Source organism: Chenopodium quinoa, unplaced genomic scaffold (genome assembly GCF_001683475.1).
Source record: "Chenopodium quinoa cultivar QQ74 unplaced genomic scaffold, ASM168347v1, whole genome shotgun sequence".
Classification (NCBI taxonomy): domain Eukaryota; kingdom Viridiplantae; phylum Streptophyta; class Magnoliopsida; order Caryophyllales; family Amaranthaceae; genus Chenopodium; species Chenopodium quinoa.
In genome coordinates, this window is record NW_018743919.1 from 3,366,968 (window position 1) to 3,384,004 (window position 17,037).

The window sequence follows — 17,037 nt, forward strand, 5'->3', positions numbered from 1 at the left end:
TGGACTAGGGACGAGTTTAGATTTTGAGTTCTTCTCTTCTACAATTGTGACTTTGTGAGTCCTCTTAATCTCTTATTCCTCATTTCCTCTACTCCTATTAAATCTTAATCTTGGTTTGCTTCATTGCTTGTTTTATTTTTTAAATTGGTTTATGGTTTTGATATATTGTTGAATTCTTGAATTGTTGAGAAATTGAATTGTAGAAAGTTAGAAGTTAGAAACTTAAAATTATAAATTTTTACTTGTTCTGTTAATTAAAATTTGATAATTAGAAGAAGTTTATATCGTCAAATTTGTGTTTATTGGGGACTTGTGATTTTTTTTTTTGAAAGGGAAGTGCTCAGCGAGCACAATTAGAATTAATCAGCTGAAATCAACAGCAGCAAGGCCTTGTTTATTGGGGACTTGTGATTTTAATTGATAATTAATTGTGTATTTTGTGTATTATTGTAGATTGTAGAGCTTTTGTTACCATGAGTTTAGAGTCTTTTTGGAAACGTGCCGGGAAGTCACAAAAGTCCTCTACTTGTTCTTCACCTAGTTCAAGGAATCTTCCAATAGAAGAAGATGTTGTAACTCCTATTGATGATGTGGATATTGAGTCTCCTAATGATGATGCGGATGTCGTGTCTCCTAATAATGACGCGGTTCCAGTGGCTGCTTCAATTCCAATCCCTGAAAACACAACTCAAAGTAATCCAAATGCTAGTGTTGAGTCTGATGATACTCGCATTTATGATGTTCATCTTCTTCCACATGATCCTGGAAAAAGAATTCCAATTTTGGAATATCCTGCTACTGACAGGGATGCTGTGAGAAGAGGTTATATTACAATGAAACGTTGTGATCCACGCACTCATAATTTCCCTCGAAGAAAAATAGGAGGTATGCGTCGATTTAATGTTGCTTGGTTTGATAAATATGATTGGCTTGAATATAGTGTGGAGAAAGATGCGACTTTTTGTTTTGTGTGCTACTTGTTCAAAGATAAAGTTGATTCTATGGCTGCTAATGATTGCTTTATTAAAGGGGGGTTTAGAGGATGGAATAAGATTGGTAGATTTAATATTCATGTGGGAGGTCTTGGTAGTTTGCATAATCTAGCTTATGAAAAATACAATTTTTTCATTAACCCAAAAACATCAGTTGCCGAATCTTTTTTCACTTACACCACAGAAGCTAAACTTCAATACAAATATCGATTGACTTATTCATTAAAATTTATTAAGTTTCTTCTAAGTCAAGGCTTAGCTTGTCGTGGGCATGATGAAAGTGAAGACTCTTGGAATAGGGGTAATTTTCTTGCACTCTTAACATGGCTTTCAGAGAATAATAGTGATGTTGCAAAGGTTGTTCTAAGTAATGCCCCGGGAAATAATCAAATGACTTCTCCTTTAATTCAAAAGGACCTCATTAATTGTTGTGCCAAAGAAACCACTAGACTTCTCATTGATGATATTGGGGATGACTACTTTGGAATACTAGCAGATGAATCTAGTGATGTATCTCAAAAGGAACAATTGGCCCTTTGTTTGCGTTATGTGAATAATAAAGGGAAGATAACTGAGAGGTTTCTTGGAATTGTACATGTTAAGGATACCACTGCTTTGTCACTAAAAAGTGCAATTGAGTCTTTGCTTATGGAGTATTCATTGAGTTTGTCTAGAGTTCGTGGACAAGGTTACGATGGTGCTAGTAATATGAGGGGTGAGATAAACGGTTTGAAGACTTTGATCATGAATGAAACAAAACAAGCTTATTATATTCATTGTTTTGCTCACCAACTTCAATTAACCCTTGTTGCTGTTGCTAAGGATAATGATGATTGTATTTGGTTGTTTGACCAACTTGCTATTTTATTGAATATTATTGGTGTTTCTTGTAAGAGAAGGGAAATGATAAGAGAAATACAATCTCAACATGTTCTAGAAGCATTAGATCTAGGGGAAATTGAAAGCGGGCAAGGTTTAAACCAAGAACTTGGTTTAGGTAGGCCTGGTGATACTAGGTGGGGATCACACTACAAAACTGTTTCAAATGTTACCTCATTATATGCTACTATTGTCAAAGTTCTCGAGAAGGTTGGATCAAATAAGCTTTATAAGGATGATCGTGTAAAGGCTATCACTGTTATGTCTACATTTGAATCCTTTGAGTTTGTTTTCATGATACATTTGATGTCTGAAATATTTGGGCAAAATGATAAATTGTGTCAAGCTTTGCAAAGAGGAGACCAAGATATTGTTAATGGCATGTCATTTGTTACGTTGACTAAGGAACAATTGCAACAAATGAGGGACCATGGGTGGGAGGAATTTTTGCATCTTGTGCTTTCTTTTTGTGCTAAACATAATGTGGAAGCTCCTAATATGGATGATATGTATGTTCCTCGTGGAAGATCAAAACGCTTCTTTTCCAAAGTGACAAATCTTCATCGTTTTCGGGTAGAAATGTATTTAAGTGTCATTGATTTACAACTCCAAGAGCTCAATAATAGATTTGATGAGAAAAATATGGAGTTGCTTATTTGTATGTCATGCTTAAATCCGGTAAATTCATTTGCGGCATTTGATAAGCAAAAGTTGATGAGACTTGCCGAGTTATATCCCGAAGAGTTTCCAACTAATGACATGACAATGACTGCTCTTCGTCATGAACTTGGTTTCTATATTAATGACATGCGTACAGATGCAAGGTTTGGAGACTTGAAGGGTATTAATGAGCTTTCTATGATGCTTGTTGAAACAAATAAGCATACTTCTTACAAATTAGTTTACTTGTTGATAAGACTAGCATTGATCCTTCCGGTGGCGACTGCAAGCGTGGAACGAGTGTTTTCATCAATGACTTATGTAAAAAATAAGTTGCGGAATAGTATGGGTGATCAACTATTGAATGATAGTTTAGTTACTTATCTTGAGAGAGCCTTATTTGCAAGAGTTAGTGATGATGATGTATTAGCACGCTTTCAAAGTATGAAAACTCGAAGAATGCTTTTGTAGTTTTTTTTTTTTTTAGTGTGTAATCCATCCATTTGTAATAAAAATTTGAATTTATGTATTGAATTTTTAATCAATATATGATCATCGTTTTTTTTTTAAGATTTCGAACCCACGGTTCGGAATTCCTGGATACGCCACTGCAGACAATGCAACAAGATGCGAAGGAGTTGGTGCAGCAAATATGTGGTAAATGCCAGAAATTTTGGCCCTGTCATCCACTAGCTAGTGAGAGATCTTCAGCCAATCCCGAACTAATAATGAATTTATAATTTTGCCATGTTACGTGATGAGAATATTTGGTTTGGCTTAATTATTAGATTAATTGTTTGGTATCAACTAACAATAATTATACTTTGGTTTTTTTATAACTTTGTCATTCTAAAATTAAACTATATAGATTTGTGATTTGTGAATTCACATAGCAAGGATATCTTAAATTTATAAATTATGTCGGTTGTTATGATATAATATTGATCTTATCAAAGTTTAATTTGTATGTGTATGAGTGTGACTATCTATGTGAAAATAAAAAGTACTATGTATGATTAGCTTATATGAAGCATATTAGTTTGAAGTAGATGCATGTCGGCAATTTTTTTTTCCAAATAAACTGGTGTGCTACAATAGCGGTATTTTATATTAAATAATAAAGGAATAATATACGTCACATGTAAGAAATTGAGTTAAAATTAATAATATAGTTATCCTTATTTAGCTAGGTAAATGTTTACATCTTTACCATATCACAAGACACTATATTATCTCTTAAATTCAAAACCGGTTTGTAATATAGTCCCTAAAGTCCTTAAGATCGAATCTCCTCATTTGTACTTTATGCCGCATCATCAAATGGAAAGATGTTTAGGAAACGAAGATATATAGTATTGTTATTTAGTAATAACTTTAGCTCATCAATAAATTTCATAATATAAGTTAGGAAAAGCAAATCGATAAACCAATGTGTAGCGTACGTAGAGAGCATTATATAATTATATTTTTGAATAGAAAGAGTATTATAGACATTATGGTTGAATAAAAATTAAAGTTTTTAGGAACAATTTTTTTGTTTAGAAAAATATTTTATACTAGTATCGATCTAAATTATGTCATGGGTGGGATATAGACTTACCATTCAATATTGGTCGTAATATAATCTCTAAATTATACTAGGAGATGGGGGCGAAAGCTCCCAACCAATCATTTCCTTACTCTCATTTTATTTTTATTTTTTCTAAGTACATAACCTATGTCATTGGTATAGCATGCTATAGTATGTTAGGTAAAACGCATACTTCAATTTAATGACTTTCATAAAGATTGATCGACCGACTGCAAATTTTGTAAATTAGTTCAAGCAATTTGGCAATAAAAGTTAATTAAGCTAACATATTGCAAATCTGTAGTGCAAATTAATGTATTCCGTAGCATTTCAGCACATAATATTTTTGTATAGCAAATTATGTCTAGGGTTAAAAAAAAAAAAAAAAAAAAAAAAAGGAAAAAAAGGGAATTCGCTCTCTAATCAAATGACATTAATTTTGGGTAAAAAATTATAATAGAGAGTTAAAAATTGGATAATAAAGTGTACTATGAGTAAGCCTTAGGTGAGGCTAGCTCATACATGCAATATCATTTGTGAGGCATTATTACGGAGTAGTATATCCTTCAAAAAGTAATTACTATTTTTTAAATTTGAAACTCACTTTGATTTCACTTTAAGCCAATGTGAGACTATATATCAAATAATATTTTGTTATGTACAGAACTAGCTATTTAATAGGCAGATAAACTCAATATATATAAAGGAAACCTTAAATCAATTACATATCCCTATCATATATGCAATAACATTTAGCACTCAAACCAATAAAGATTGGATCGTTTCATGTATACAAATTACAAAGCAAATTAACTACATAGAAAAAGATTAAAAAGGACATCAATATTAGTCATAAGATACAGATCAAGGGAGCTTAATGCTTGAAACCCTAAATTGAGCTGTCAATTTAGGATTTGTTCCCTCCACTTACTTTTACAACCTCAACCCATGTGCCTTGTCTCATCCTAGAACTTCCCCAATTACAAAGTTATCACTATAATTAATTAATTAATTAATTTTACTTTTCAATTAATTAATTAATTTAAAGCACATCTGAAAATTCTTTTTCCAAGCATGTTATATCATTTTTTAATTACCACGGATGGAGAGTTTGTCACCGCTTATCCTAACTAGTTAACTGCCAATAAAAAGTTGTATTTTCTTAATCTAATTTTTTGTACTTTTGATGAACAATGTTGGAGACAAGTCGGATTAATTATCAATTTTTATGTGGTTCGTTTGTAGAGGATTAATTATTAAATTATTATTGTAAGTAAGGTTTTATTAGTTGCCTAATTACAAGATTTACAACTATTATTTAAGGGCGGGCATAGATAGCGTCATTGGATGTTTAATGGTCGCACTAATTTTCTAAGAAGGCTCCCTTCCATTCAAGGGTAGTTCTCACTAACATTTTTTATCATTAAATTAAATTAATAGAATTTACAAGATTTATTATTTTTGTTGGACAAGAACACAACAGGAACCGTAATTTAAAAGTACGGAGTAGTAATTAAATAAATATAGTAACATATTATATGTTCTAATCAAATTGTCATCGATCTATGTACAAAAAAGTGTGTTGGTATGTATCTAAATTTTGGATATAAAATATACTAGGTTCAAAATGTATAAATGATACACTTTTTAATTTACTCATTCTTTGATAAATATTCTCCCTATAAAAACTATAAGTAGATCACAAAGTTCCTATTTAACAGTAATGATTATTGACTTTTAGCAATTTTGATGTGAAGGAGCATCAATTTTACTGGTGTAGGACCAAGGAGCATCAATCTTGTGTTTGTGATTATTTAGGATTATGAAAGATGTGATGATTTAAAAAAGATATGTTTTTTTCATTATTTGTTCCCTACGTGAAAAATAATAATGGAAGACGTTGATAGGAAGTGTAACGGGCAATAACTTTGACAATGATTCCATATATACAAGTATGTGTTTTCACCGAAATAAAGTGTGCAACAAACCATTTTGTAAAAACAATGTCTGAACCACATACTAGCTTTAACTCTTCAAGTAAATATTGAAGATTGTTTGGAAAAGAAATAACCCAAGAGATTTTTTGATAGTAAAATCTATTTCAAGAACATAAACATCGGCTTAGATGGATGATTGAGAGAGGGTTTAGAAGGAAGGATACTCTTATCTTTGGGATTTCAATTTGTAACAATTATTCTAAAAATGTCTTTTTAATGAGAAAATAAATTTCTAAAGTGATTCAAGTACTTAATACACTAAAAATGCTTACAGTGAACTATAAAACTTTTATATAGACAGAGAAAGGAGGAGAGGTATGTTATTATGATCATTTTGACATAAAGAAAATAGAATTACTCCCTCCATTTTAGAATGTTATTCCCATTTAAAGCTTTTCACCCTTAAAAATTAGAGGTAATCTTCTAAATTTCTCTCTATATATAATAACAAACATAGTCATATAAGATTTACTTTTATTCGTCTCGATGAGTATTTCATTAATATCTAATTTACATAATATTTGCAAGTATAAAATTAAAGATATTTGCAATCAAAGATTTACATCGATGTACGAATATGATACTAATATTATGAAATGGAGTGGGTACTTCGTATTTTCGAACATAAAAAAATACACAATACTCTTTTATATGCTAAACAAAGAAAAACTAAAAATTATTTATCTTCTTATAAAAGTATAAGTTTTCCTCAAAACAACTTTTTATTTTATTTTTTTTTTATGTGATCCTTAATCCTACATAGAACTACAAATAACAAACGATATCTAATCCTAATTAATCTCAACTCTTAAGCACAACCTTCTAAAAAAATTGTTTAATTTAGACATATAGATTTCCTCCACACATTTTTTTTAACATTGTGCAAAAGATTTTCATGATTATCGCTCTTGAAGCCAAAAAGCTTTATACTTGTAACATCCAAAAAGCACTAGGGCCAAGGGTATTTTTACATTCTCCTTATCATATGCTTAATTGCTTAAGCTTTAAATCTCAAATTTCATGGGCCCTCGTTTATTTTTCAGTGAAGAAAAAGGAGGCAAAAAAAGGTCCATATATTTGTACTCTCGTGGTCAATTAGAAAAATAATGCTAAATATTTCAATATAGACCCCTGAAATTCAAATTTTGTATCGGATATAGACAGCTTAGTTAAGTAAAAACGATACTCGATCCTTGTATATTGTTGCGTAATATGTAAAGAATTTTTCTCGTGAGAAGGTTAGAGCTTCCCAATAATCATACTTCAAAAAAATTACGAAGTAATGTATATATTATGAGCAAGTACTTTAAACTAAATAAGTATACAAGTGCTCTTAATTAGTAGCTTATCATTGTAGCTAGCTTGTGTCAAACACTAACTAGTACGTTTACTTAGTCATCAAGCAAAAACTTGTATTTGAAAAAAGTCGAGCAAAATCTTCAATTTGAACAGAGTCAAAGAAAATCTTCTGTTTGAACAAAGTCAAGCGAGCGAAAACTTAAGGGATAATTAATTACTTATGCAATACTCCGTATTACAATCTTAGAAACAATCATCGAGAAATACTAGTGCTATAAACTACATCCCTAAGGCCTACTAGAGTACTAGTCCATTAAAAATGATCACTATCAATTAAGCAAAACACTAATATTCACTACTTTGTCAAACATTATATAAATGATACTCTATATATAAATAACAGTAGATTGTCAAATAAAAATATAGTCTAATTTGAAATTCAAACCTGCGCAGTGTGAGAAGATTACTTTCTGTTCACCGTTTATAATAATCGTGGGTCATAATTGGGAAAAATAAATACACCGTATTTCCCAATTAATTAAAATTGTCTAAAACGATATATCGGTCAAAGCATAACGCTTACAAAAAATAAAATAAAAAAATAGGAAGGGAGTAATAAATTTTTTTTGCATAATTGCTAATGTATTCAAAAATAATAATAGTGTAACTAATAAATACTCCCCTGAAAATGGAATAATATTTACAAAAAAAATTTAAATTAAAGGATGAAGAATAAAATCCTTTTCCAAAAACTATACATCCCTGTTAAAATTTTCACTCTTACTACACCTAGTAATCTAGTAAAACCTATCGATTTACTAGGTAACAAACATAAGTTAAACCATTAAAACAGTACTTTTCCTACTAAACAACCCACGCAAACTAAACATATTATTACCATTACCACCACCACTGCCACCACTTCTCATCCCGCCTCCGTCACCGTCGCCACCACTTTCTTCGCTTTGACAACTCAAACTCTGTCGATACCCGATACACACCGGAACATTTAACTTTAAAACCCGGCCTTTACCCGAACCACCACCATTAGGTGTTCGGTTCATCGAAACGGGTTTCCTTACTTGCCAAACCGGGCTAGCGCGGCCCAAATAAACCCCGGCCCGGCCCGGACTGCTGGGCCAAGACTTCCTTGATGTTTTTGACTCGCCTGAAGAATTGCTCCTTGAACAAGGCGCACTGCTCACTTTCCGGTTTGATTGAACCGCCGGTCTGGACCGACCCGAATTATTTCCCGCGGATCGGCTTCGCGAAAACGGCCAAATATTAATATTAAGCTCGGCCGAACTATTATTATTACCATTACTATTACTATTACTACGAGCATTTTTCCGCTCTTTCTCTCTCCTCTTCTCGGTTTTCTCCACCTTAATTTCCGATTCGTTCCCCGGTTTTTTCTCGGCTCGCTTGAAAATCTCCCTCCACCGCTTCGAAGCGGTTAAAATCTTGTTATTCGAAGTGATCAAAGCAGAAGGTCCCGGTTCGGGCTCAGAGTCCGGTTCGGATGGTGAAGGGTCCGGATCGGTCGGACCGGTATCCGGTTCGGAGTTTAGTGCTTGGTGAGGATGAAGGCGGTGAAGAGGAAGGAGGAAACCATCGGAGAAAAGCTCATCAGCTGATAGAAGAGTAGCGCTTTGTGGGTCGCAACCCGTGTTCGAGAACTCGAATTCAGGGGAGTTAATTGAGTCGCTGCTGCTACGGCGGCGTCGGAGAGAATGAGGGGGTGGAGAGAGAGTTAGAGTTCTTGAAGGCGATTCCATTTGTGTTTGTTTTAGAGAGAGAAAATGGGTGTGTTTTAGAGAGAGAAAGTGTGAGAATGTTGAAGATTTTGGTGGTTAGATCGAATGTGATGAATTGATGGAAGGTGGAATGCAATAAAAGAGAGGAAAGAAGAGAAGAGGAGAGAGGAGTTAAATGAATGGAGAGAAAGGTGGGAGTGAGTAAATGAGGTGGGTGTAGGATCATCGATAAACAAACACATACGAGTACTTCATATCCTCTCCCTTTCTTTTATATAAGCCGTCTACGGAGTATCTTCTATACACGTATTTTATATTTTTTCTTACGTATAAATTAATAAATGATATTAAAGTCAATATAGTTGTAAGGAAGAAAGAATTATAAGCCTAGCTTTTATTATTGTAGTATTAACATTGAATTAGATTGGTATTGAAAATAATTAAATTATGACAAAATATTTTATTCCATTGTTATATACTTGTAACACACCACTTTGATGTACATTAGTTACCTATATCTATTGCTAAATATTCCACTTTAATGGAGGGTTAAATCAATTTGAATCTATGACCTTCTTATCATCGAAAAGCCTTAGTAAAATTTGATCTCATGACATTCAATTCACGAGTCCAAACCCATTACACTAGACCAAATCTTGCTTAATTGATTTGTGAATTACAATAAAATCATAAATTCTAACATATATGTGTATGTGTGTAAGTTTGAAACTTTATTGATTTTGAAAACTCAAAGCCTAAGGATGTCTCCCACTACTTTTTTAGCCTTGTATTTCTTGTATTTTGAGAATGCAACAAACATGGTACACCTGTATTTTTTTTGGTTTCCATAATAAATGGCCTTTTCTAAAACGAATAATATAGTGCCAATAGTGGTATCATTATTAGCCAATTATACGATCCTAAGTTACTACACAAGCTTATTATATTTTGATTTTCTTATTTCTTATTATTAATATTATCGTATAATGATTTGGTATAAGTGTTGCTTGATAGCAGCGCATCTCATTTTGAATGGAGAACTACATGTACTTGATTTATACTTTAAGAAATGATCTTATACGAGTAGTAAGTAATGTTATTTTGTATAATATATATGTCAAATCTTGAGATATTGACTTTAGTTATTGTTGGTGTTGATTTATCTTACTCAAATGCCCCCCTTTTTAGGGTAAAATGGAGGGGAATGCCAACAACTAACCACACTAATTTAACTTTAGGGAAACTAATCATAGACAATTCAATTAAAGAGAGGTAAAAGTAATTACGTTAGTAACTCAAATTAACTTCTTTGTATTGTACGTATACTTTGAATGCTGTATTTGGATAATGCTATAATATCAAATTTAAGAATTAGCATACTCCATATATATGATATATGAAGCATACATCAGTACGATATAATAAAAAAATAAAATTAATTTACATATATAAACGCACCTAATAATTTTGGATTACACTTTAGGTGCATGCTTTTCACCTTACAAAAATAAGTTTTGAGTTCAATAAATTCCGATAAGTTCCAAGCAGGTTCAATAAGATTACTCTCTTAACAGTCAATCAATTAGGTCCGATCAAGTCTAACAAGTTCCAATTAGGTCAATTAGGTGCGATTAGGTTTAATAACTTTCAATTAGGTCTAATTAGACCAATAAGATCATATAATTAAGTTCAAGTCATATAATAAGGTAAAGAGAATGAACCCTTCTTGCTTCGATCACTTTAAATTCCCACCCCTCAAAATTGCATGCACCATCATATTATTAGTAAATTGATATTTATTAGATTATTGTTGAGGCATCTTAAGTCATGCTATATGCTAATTAAGGAGGCTTTTTTATTTTAAAATGTATTTAGATAATCCCTCTATCAGTGTACTGTTTGTTAATTCATTAAAGAAATGCTAAGTACAAAACAATGGGGCACATTATACATTTATACATACAACTGTTATTAAATTCACTAATTTATCAACTAGCTAGCGTAATTTTTCAAGTCCTTCTGATCCTTATGATAGTTTTATCTTCACACTTATCACTTGTATAATTAATCAATTAATGGTACAACGACCTACTTTATAATTGTATACGTCTAATGACAGGTATCAATCAAATATGAATAAACAATGTAGGATCACAAATTTTTTGTAATTACATTGTTGTGTACATTATTGGAATTCATGGAAGTGACTACTAGACTATCAACAATAATGCAATTGATAAGCAGAATTTTCAAAAATGATGATCATAATAAACCAAGAAATTTAAAAAAATGGAAAAGAAATAAAAATAAATAAATAAAAAACAATGAAACTCATCAGGTGATCAGTCTGTATTACAACTATGTTTAAAGGTTCAAGTGATGTCATATCAAAAGGGTACTTAATATAAAGGGTACGTAACATAACATGTGAGGGTTCATGCATAGTGCTCACATTTCCACAAGATCATCAAACTTTTATTATTTGACTTCTCTGACTTTTTTGTTATGGAATAACTAAGCGTTGACTTCCTCCATATATCTCTTTCTCTAAGTTTTTGCCAAGAAAATTTGGTTTTTGGAGAAAATGAAGGCTAAAGGAGTAAATGAAAGGATAATCAATTGTATATTATTGTGAGTTTAGCCTCTCAATTAAACATAGTAAAAATGTAAAATCATAGGATAACCAATTGATGTGTTGTGAGTGTAGTCTCCCAATCGATTAGAGGTTAGTGTGTATAATATTTAAATTCAATCAAAAAATATTCTTAATTGATTAAAGATGATTAGCGTTTATATATTTGATTTTTATACTAATCAATCGATCAAAAAAATACTATATGTACTTCTTTAATAAAAAAAATTCAATCTATATATTAGAGGAAATGAGTAAGAATAAAAATAAATAAATTTTCAAACCTAATTTTTAAGTAACATGAAACAATTCAACCACTCGTCTAATAACAAAAACAATAGTGTTTGCCAAAAAGAAAAGACCCTATCTAGCTAATTAAAATACCATATCAATTATTAAGCTTAAATAGCTACGTATTCATCAATCACAAGAAGGGACGAAGAAGTGTTGTACAACTGTACAAGACTAGCTACAAGTTTATGTACAGCAACACTATCTAGAATACCATATTTGAGAAACCCTAAGTTAATTCAAAACTTCATGAAGTTACTAAGTCATTATATCTAATAAAATTAAGCTTACTAGCTATTGTTAGGAAAAATATTAAGGAAAATTATTCAGTGTATCCCTGAGGTTTTAAAAATGCACCGTGTACCCCTGAAAACTTTCAAATGCACCGTGTACCCTTTGACTTTTGTGAAAAAATGCACCAAATACCCTGATCAACTAACAAATGCACATATCATTGACTTATTAAACTAAAATCATGCCCAAACACTGACTCCCTTATAGTACTTTACATTTATGCAGTAAAACTGCCTAAAAGCAAAAATTACATCCAAATTTAAACTCCATCGATCATTCTAAATCCTAAACTTTTGGGTGTTAGAATTTGATTTATTAACTAAGTTTACTTGACAATTAAATGGTTTAACATTACATTAGCATTACAAAGTAATAATTTAATAGAATTTGATGCTTAGGGGGTCTCAATCTTATAAAACTACCATTCGTTATGAGTCAAGGGGTATTTGGTGCATCTTTTGCAAACCTTAAGAGTACACGATGCATTTAAAAGTTTTTAAGGGTACACAATGTATTTTTTAAAACCCCAGGGGTACACAGGACAATTTTGCTATTATTAATTTCGTGCATACATATTATTGCACATAGCACAATCAATCAATTTTAACAAATCAATTTATTTTTTTTCATATAGTTCCTATTATACATATATACATATAGCAAAAATCATGTTGTGAGATGAATTTTCATACGTGCTATAAAACTTATAATCGTTATATATATTGTATAGGAAAAACCCTGATCTATCACAAAATGTAATAATCACACCATATTATACTACTAATAAATATCCACAATTGAATGCCAATAATCATAAAGACCAATAAAAGTGGAAAATATCACAAAAGGAGATTAATATATATTCTTATCCTTGACAAAAATTTGAATGGAAAATCATGGCTTACCTCAAAATTATTATAACCAACCAATCACATGTAGGAAGTTTCTTTTTAAGAGCTTAGCTAAAGATTAAAGTATGTGAAGCCAATTCTCATAAATAAAATCAGTAAAAACCAAACAATTCCATACAAAGTCATCACTGTCGTTGTTGCACATGCATGCTCACAAAATCCCCTTTATTTTTATTATTATTGACAGAAATTGCTAAATTAAAGGTCCAACCTTGGAAATTATATTTTAATCTATGGCAAGAATCCTAATAATTTAGCTGTTTGGTCTCAAATGATCAATCTAGTAGTGTTAAAGCAAAAATTGCACGGTTGGATTCAACAAAATCAAATAATTTAATAGATATTTCCTCCGCTTCTTTTATATCGTCCTATATTCAAATTCGCACTTTTTTAATATTGAACAAAATTGTGTAAATAAGAAGAGAAAAGGAGAGAAATAAAGTGGAGAACACATATCAAAAGAGGTGATTCATACGTGGTAAACTTAATCCGTATGTGACTATGCAGTAAACTCTAAGAGACAGTTCAAAATAATATAAATGACAATCTTTAATAAACAAATAATGAAATTATTATTGTACAAATACATGAAAAATATCAAAAATGACAGATTGAATTAAATAAACTAAATTATCTTAGTATGGGTTAGAAGAAGATTGGAGAATTAAAAAAAAATAGAAGAAAAAACAAGGTTGGTATGTACTCGTGGGGACTAGGAAATAGGAGGTAATGAAGAAGAGTTGATAATAAAAGGAGTGATTTTTGTCAATTAGGAATTTGTTTGGTGGCTAAATGATGAACCATGTGTTGGCTAAAACCAACATTTTTGCTTTTAGTGCATTGGGCCCCTTCCTCTAAACTATTCCTTTCGCTGAATATATACTTCGATTTTTAGAGGTTGACATGGGTTTATTACATTTATATTCACACAATTGTATATCAACTTTGGGGGAAAAAACTAAAAAGTATATTTGGCATATTTTTGGCAGTTGTTAAACAACCCAATTTCGGAACGGTAGAAATAAAAATATATGGTAAAATTTCTTGATTAGATGTGTAGAAGTATCTCTTGTTTATAGCGATAGTTTTAGATGATCGTATAGGTAATATATCATATGATTGTTACCAATTAAGTTTAGTGAAGTTAGTGCGTGGAGAACTCATCTTAATTTTGAGGTCACGCGTTTGAGTTCTACCAAGCTATCAACTACAATTGTTTGATAGTAGAAGGTTTTCCTTACCTCCCCCTCTATTATAAAAAATTGTATTACAATAGAGAAACGAATGAATAAAATAGTTGATGGAAGATATGAATACGGCACAATTCTTAAAAGTGATAGTAAATGTATTTAATCAAGGACTTCAACAAGTCAATGCAAAAGAGTCAAAAAGTAACAGTAAAGATCAGTCCAATGGAATAGAGTTTAGTCAAATACTACCATAATGTGTGAAAAGAAGGAAAAAAACATATGCATATTTTTGAAATTTGTGTATTTATTTATTTATATGGGGGATGAAATGTATGTCCTTATTGAACTCCATGAACAACGACCCATAAAGTTGCTTAAACACGCAAAGGAGTTGCTAGTTTATTGTAAGAAAATATGTAATTGTTCCCCATATACATAGTCTCTTTCTAGGAGGATGGATCCCAAGTGGAAATGTACTAACTAATCTAATAAAGCCTTAGTTTATGTATTTTTACGATTTATAAAAACAACTTTCGGTACATAAAATTTTGTTAAGATCTATATCAATCAATTCAATTGTGTCAAATTATGTAGGAAAGGTCTTTCAAAAAATATTATATAGGAAAGGTATGACTTGAGTTGTGAGATAAAATAATTTTGATTTTTAGTAAAATTAATTAACGCTATCTCTACATGTGAAGTTTGAATATAAATGAATCAGATGATAAAGTTTATTCAATTGAAAATAAGGCCGATGAAAATATTTTTTAAAAATTATCTATATTACATAAAGTTGGAACATGCATGCAACCTTTTCAACTAGAGCTAGAGGGGTTGTCAAACAATTTGTAATACTTGTGAGAATGATAATGATTTAAATATTTTGGTGAATGTACACGAAAAAATAACATTGATTGCAATAATCTTGCATAGACGTAATAAATAAAAACTGGATTAAAATAGGAGAAATTGTAAAAAAAAAAAAAAAAAAAAAACCTTATTTGTAAATTTGGAGAGAATATGAAGGGCAGATAGGGAGAGAGGGGCATGTAATGAATAACGATTGGAAAAAAAATTTCCTTCATAAATATTTAAAGAATCATACTCCCAGACCAGCGTTTGAATTTATTGATAACTAATACTCGATTTGTAGTATATGGTCGATCATGAAAAAAAGGAATGAAAATCCATATAAAAAAAATGTTGTATACATATATCCTCAAATCATATTCTAAACAATATATACTTTGTATACTTTATTTATTTACTACTAGCTAACTCAGGCTCAACTAGTAAAAAAAAAAAAAAAACCAAAAGAGCATAATAAAAAATGAAAAGAAATAAACCCACCATGGGGCTCAAACCCACAACCACAAGTTTAAGAGCCTTGCGCTCTACCAACTAAGCTAGACGGGCTTATGCAACTTAGTGTAGATTTGATAGAACTGTTTGTTGAGACGTAACATTCACTAATTCATTGTTTTATGGTATTTTGGGCAATTGGTGTAGTGTGATGTGGCTTGATGGTTGATGCTTACCCTTTACCAACCTTATTGTCCTTATATACGCCATTTGAGTCCTTTTCATATCATTTGCATACATCCAACATTCACTAGGTTATTATTAGCCTAATATATGCCATGAATGCGACTCATATCGTTCATAGAATTGCCTTGATTTTTTTAATTAGTGTATCGCTATCGATTAATAATTAGAGCGAAGCAAACTTGGTTAAGATTCAACGTCGCCACAATTTGGCTCGTGTCAGATGTGAAAACGATTTTAAGCTACTCGTAATTAACACAATGAATATGGATCGAATAAGTAGTGTGTACGTTTGTTTTATCTATTATGACAATTTACGTAGCTTTTATAAGTTATAAAGAATATGAGGTGAATTTTATATTGAGAAATGAGATGACATTTTTTGTCACATGGTTTGAGGTTTTCTCATGCCATAATGTGCTGCAAGCCATATTGGAGTATTTTGAATGTAACCACTTATATGGTTGAAATATACTGATTGACGCGCTTTATATTTCCAAACGTTTTCTCAATTCTATCTCTTTTAGTTTCTTTTAAAAGTACTTGTTCTGTCCAAAAAAAAAGTTAGATTGTTTATTTGGGCCTAAATTTTTTAGTCTGTGGAATGGATAATTATTATGAATTGTTGGTAAACAAAGAAGAAAATCAGGTGGTGACAAGCTGACAACAGACAAACCCAAGCAAAATGATAGGAATTGCAATCGTTTCCTATGGAATAAGGTGGATGAATCTCTTTAGGATTATTAGGTCTCGAAATTAGAAGACTTCGAGATTGGATCATGAGCTAGTCATATGTTAAGATCAGGAGAGCAAGCAATAATTTGTGTTATCAATGTAGTCATACCAATTGCATCAAAGTTAGCCAACAATTCGGCGAATTATTTGAGTTTATTTGGCTTATCGTCAATAATTCTAAGAGAAGCTAAATAAATGCTTAAGAGCAAGGGGGATTGAGCAAAGGAGAAAAGAAAATTACATTTGTGAAAAAATGAAGTTATTTTTTACTATTGTTTCTCTATT

General features: G+C 31.1%; 2 protein-coding genes and 1 non-coding gene across 3 annotated transcripts; 1 reads left to right on the top strand and 2 right to left on the bottom strand.

Annotated features, from left to right (window-relative positions):
- Nucleotides 1-473: 473 nt before the first annotated feature.
- On the top strand, nucleotides 474-3,002 carry LOC110687529 (zinc finger MYM-type protein 1-like). Its single transcript, XM_021864188.1, has one exon. The coding sequence runs from the start codon at nucleotides 474-476 to the stop codon at nucleotides 3,000-3,002; it is 2,529 nt and encodes an 842-aa protein (XP_021719880.1).
- Nucleotides 3,003-8,233: 5,231 nt separating this feature from the next.
- On the bottom strand, nucleotides 8,234-9,175 carry LOC110687530 (translation initiation factor IF-2-like). The gene has a single exon (XM_021864189.1). The coding sequence runs from the start codon at nucleotides 9,173-9,175 to the stop codon at nucleotides 8,234-8,236; it is 942 nt and encodes a 313-aa protein (XP_021719881.1).
- Nucleotides 9,176-15,815: 6,640 nt separating this feature from the next.
- Nucleotides 15,816-15,888, bottom strand: TRNAK-CUU. Its single transcript has one exon. It is a non-coding gene; the product is annotated as a tRNA-Lys (tRNA).
- Nucleotides 15,889-17,037: the final 1,149 nt, after the last annotated feature.

Bases quoted from the DNA above. Each gene is read 5' to 3' on its own strand.
- LOC110687529 (XM_021864188.1), top strand. From the start codon at position 474: ATGAGTTTAGAGTCTTTTTGGAAACGTGCCGGGAAGTCACAAAAGTCC.
- LOC110687530 (XM_021864189.1), bottom strand. From the start codon at position 9,175: ATGGAATCGCCTTCAAGAACTCTAACTCTCTCTCCACCCCCTCATTCT.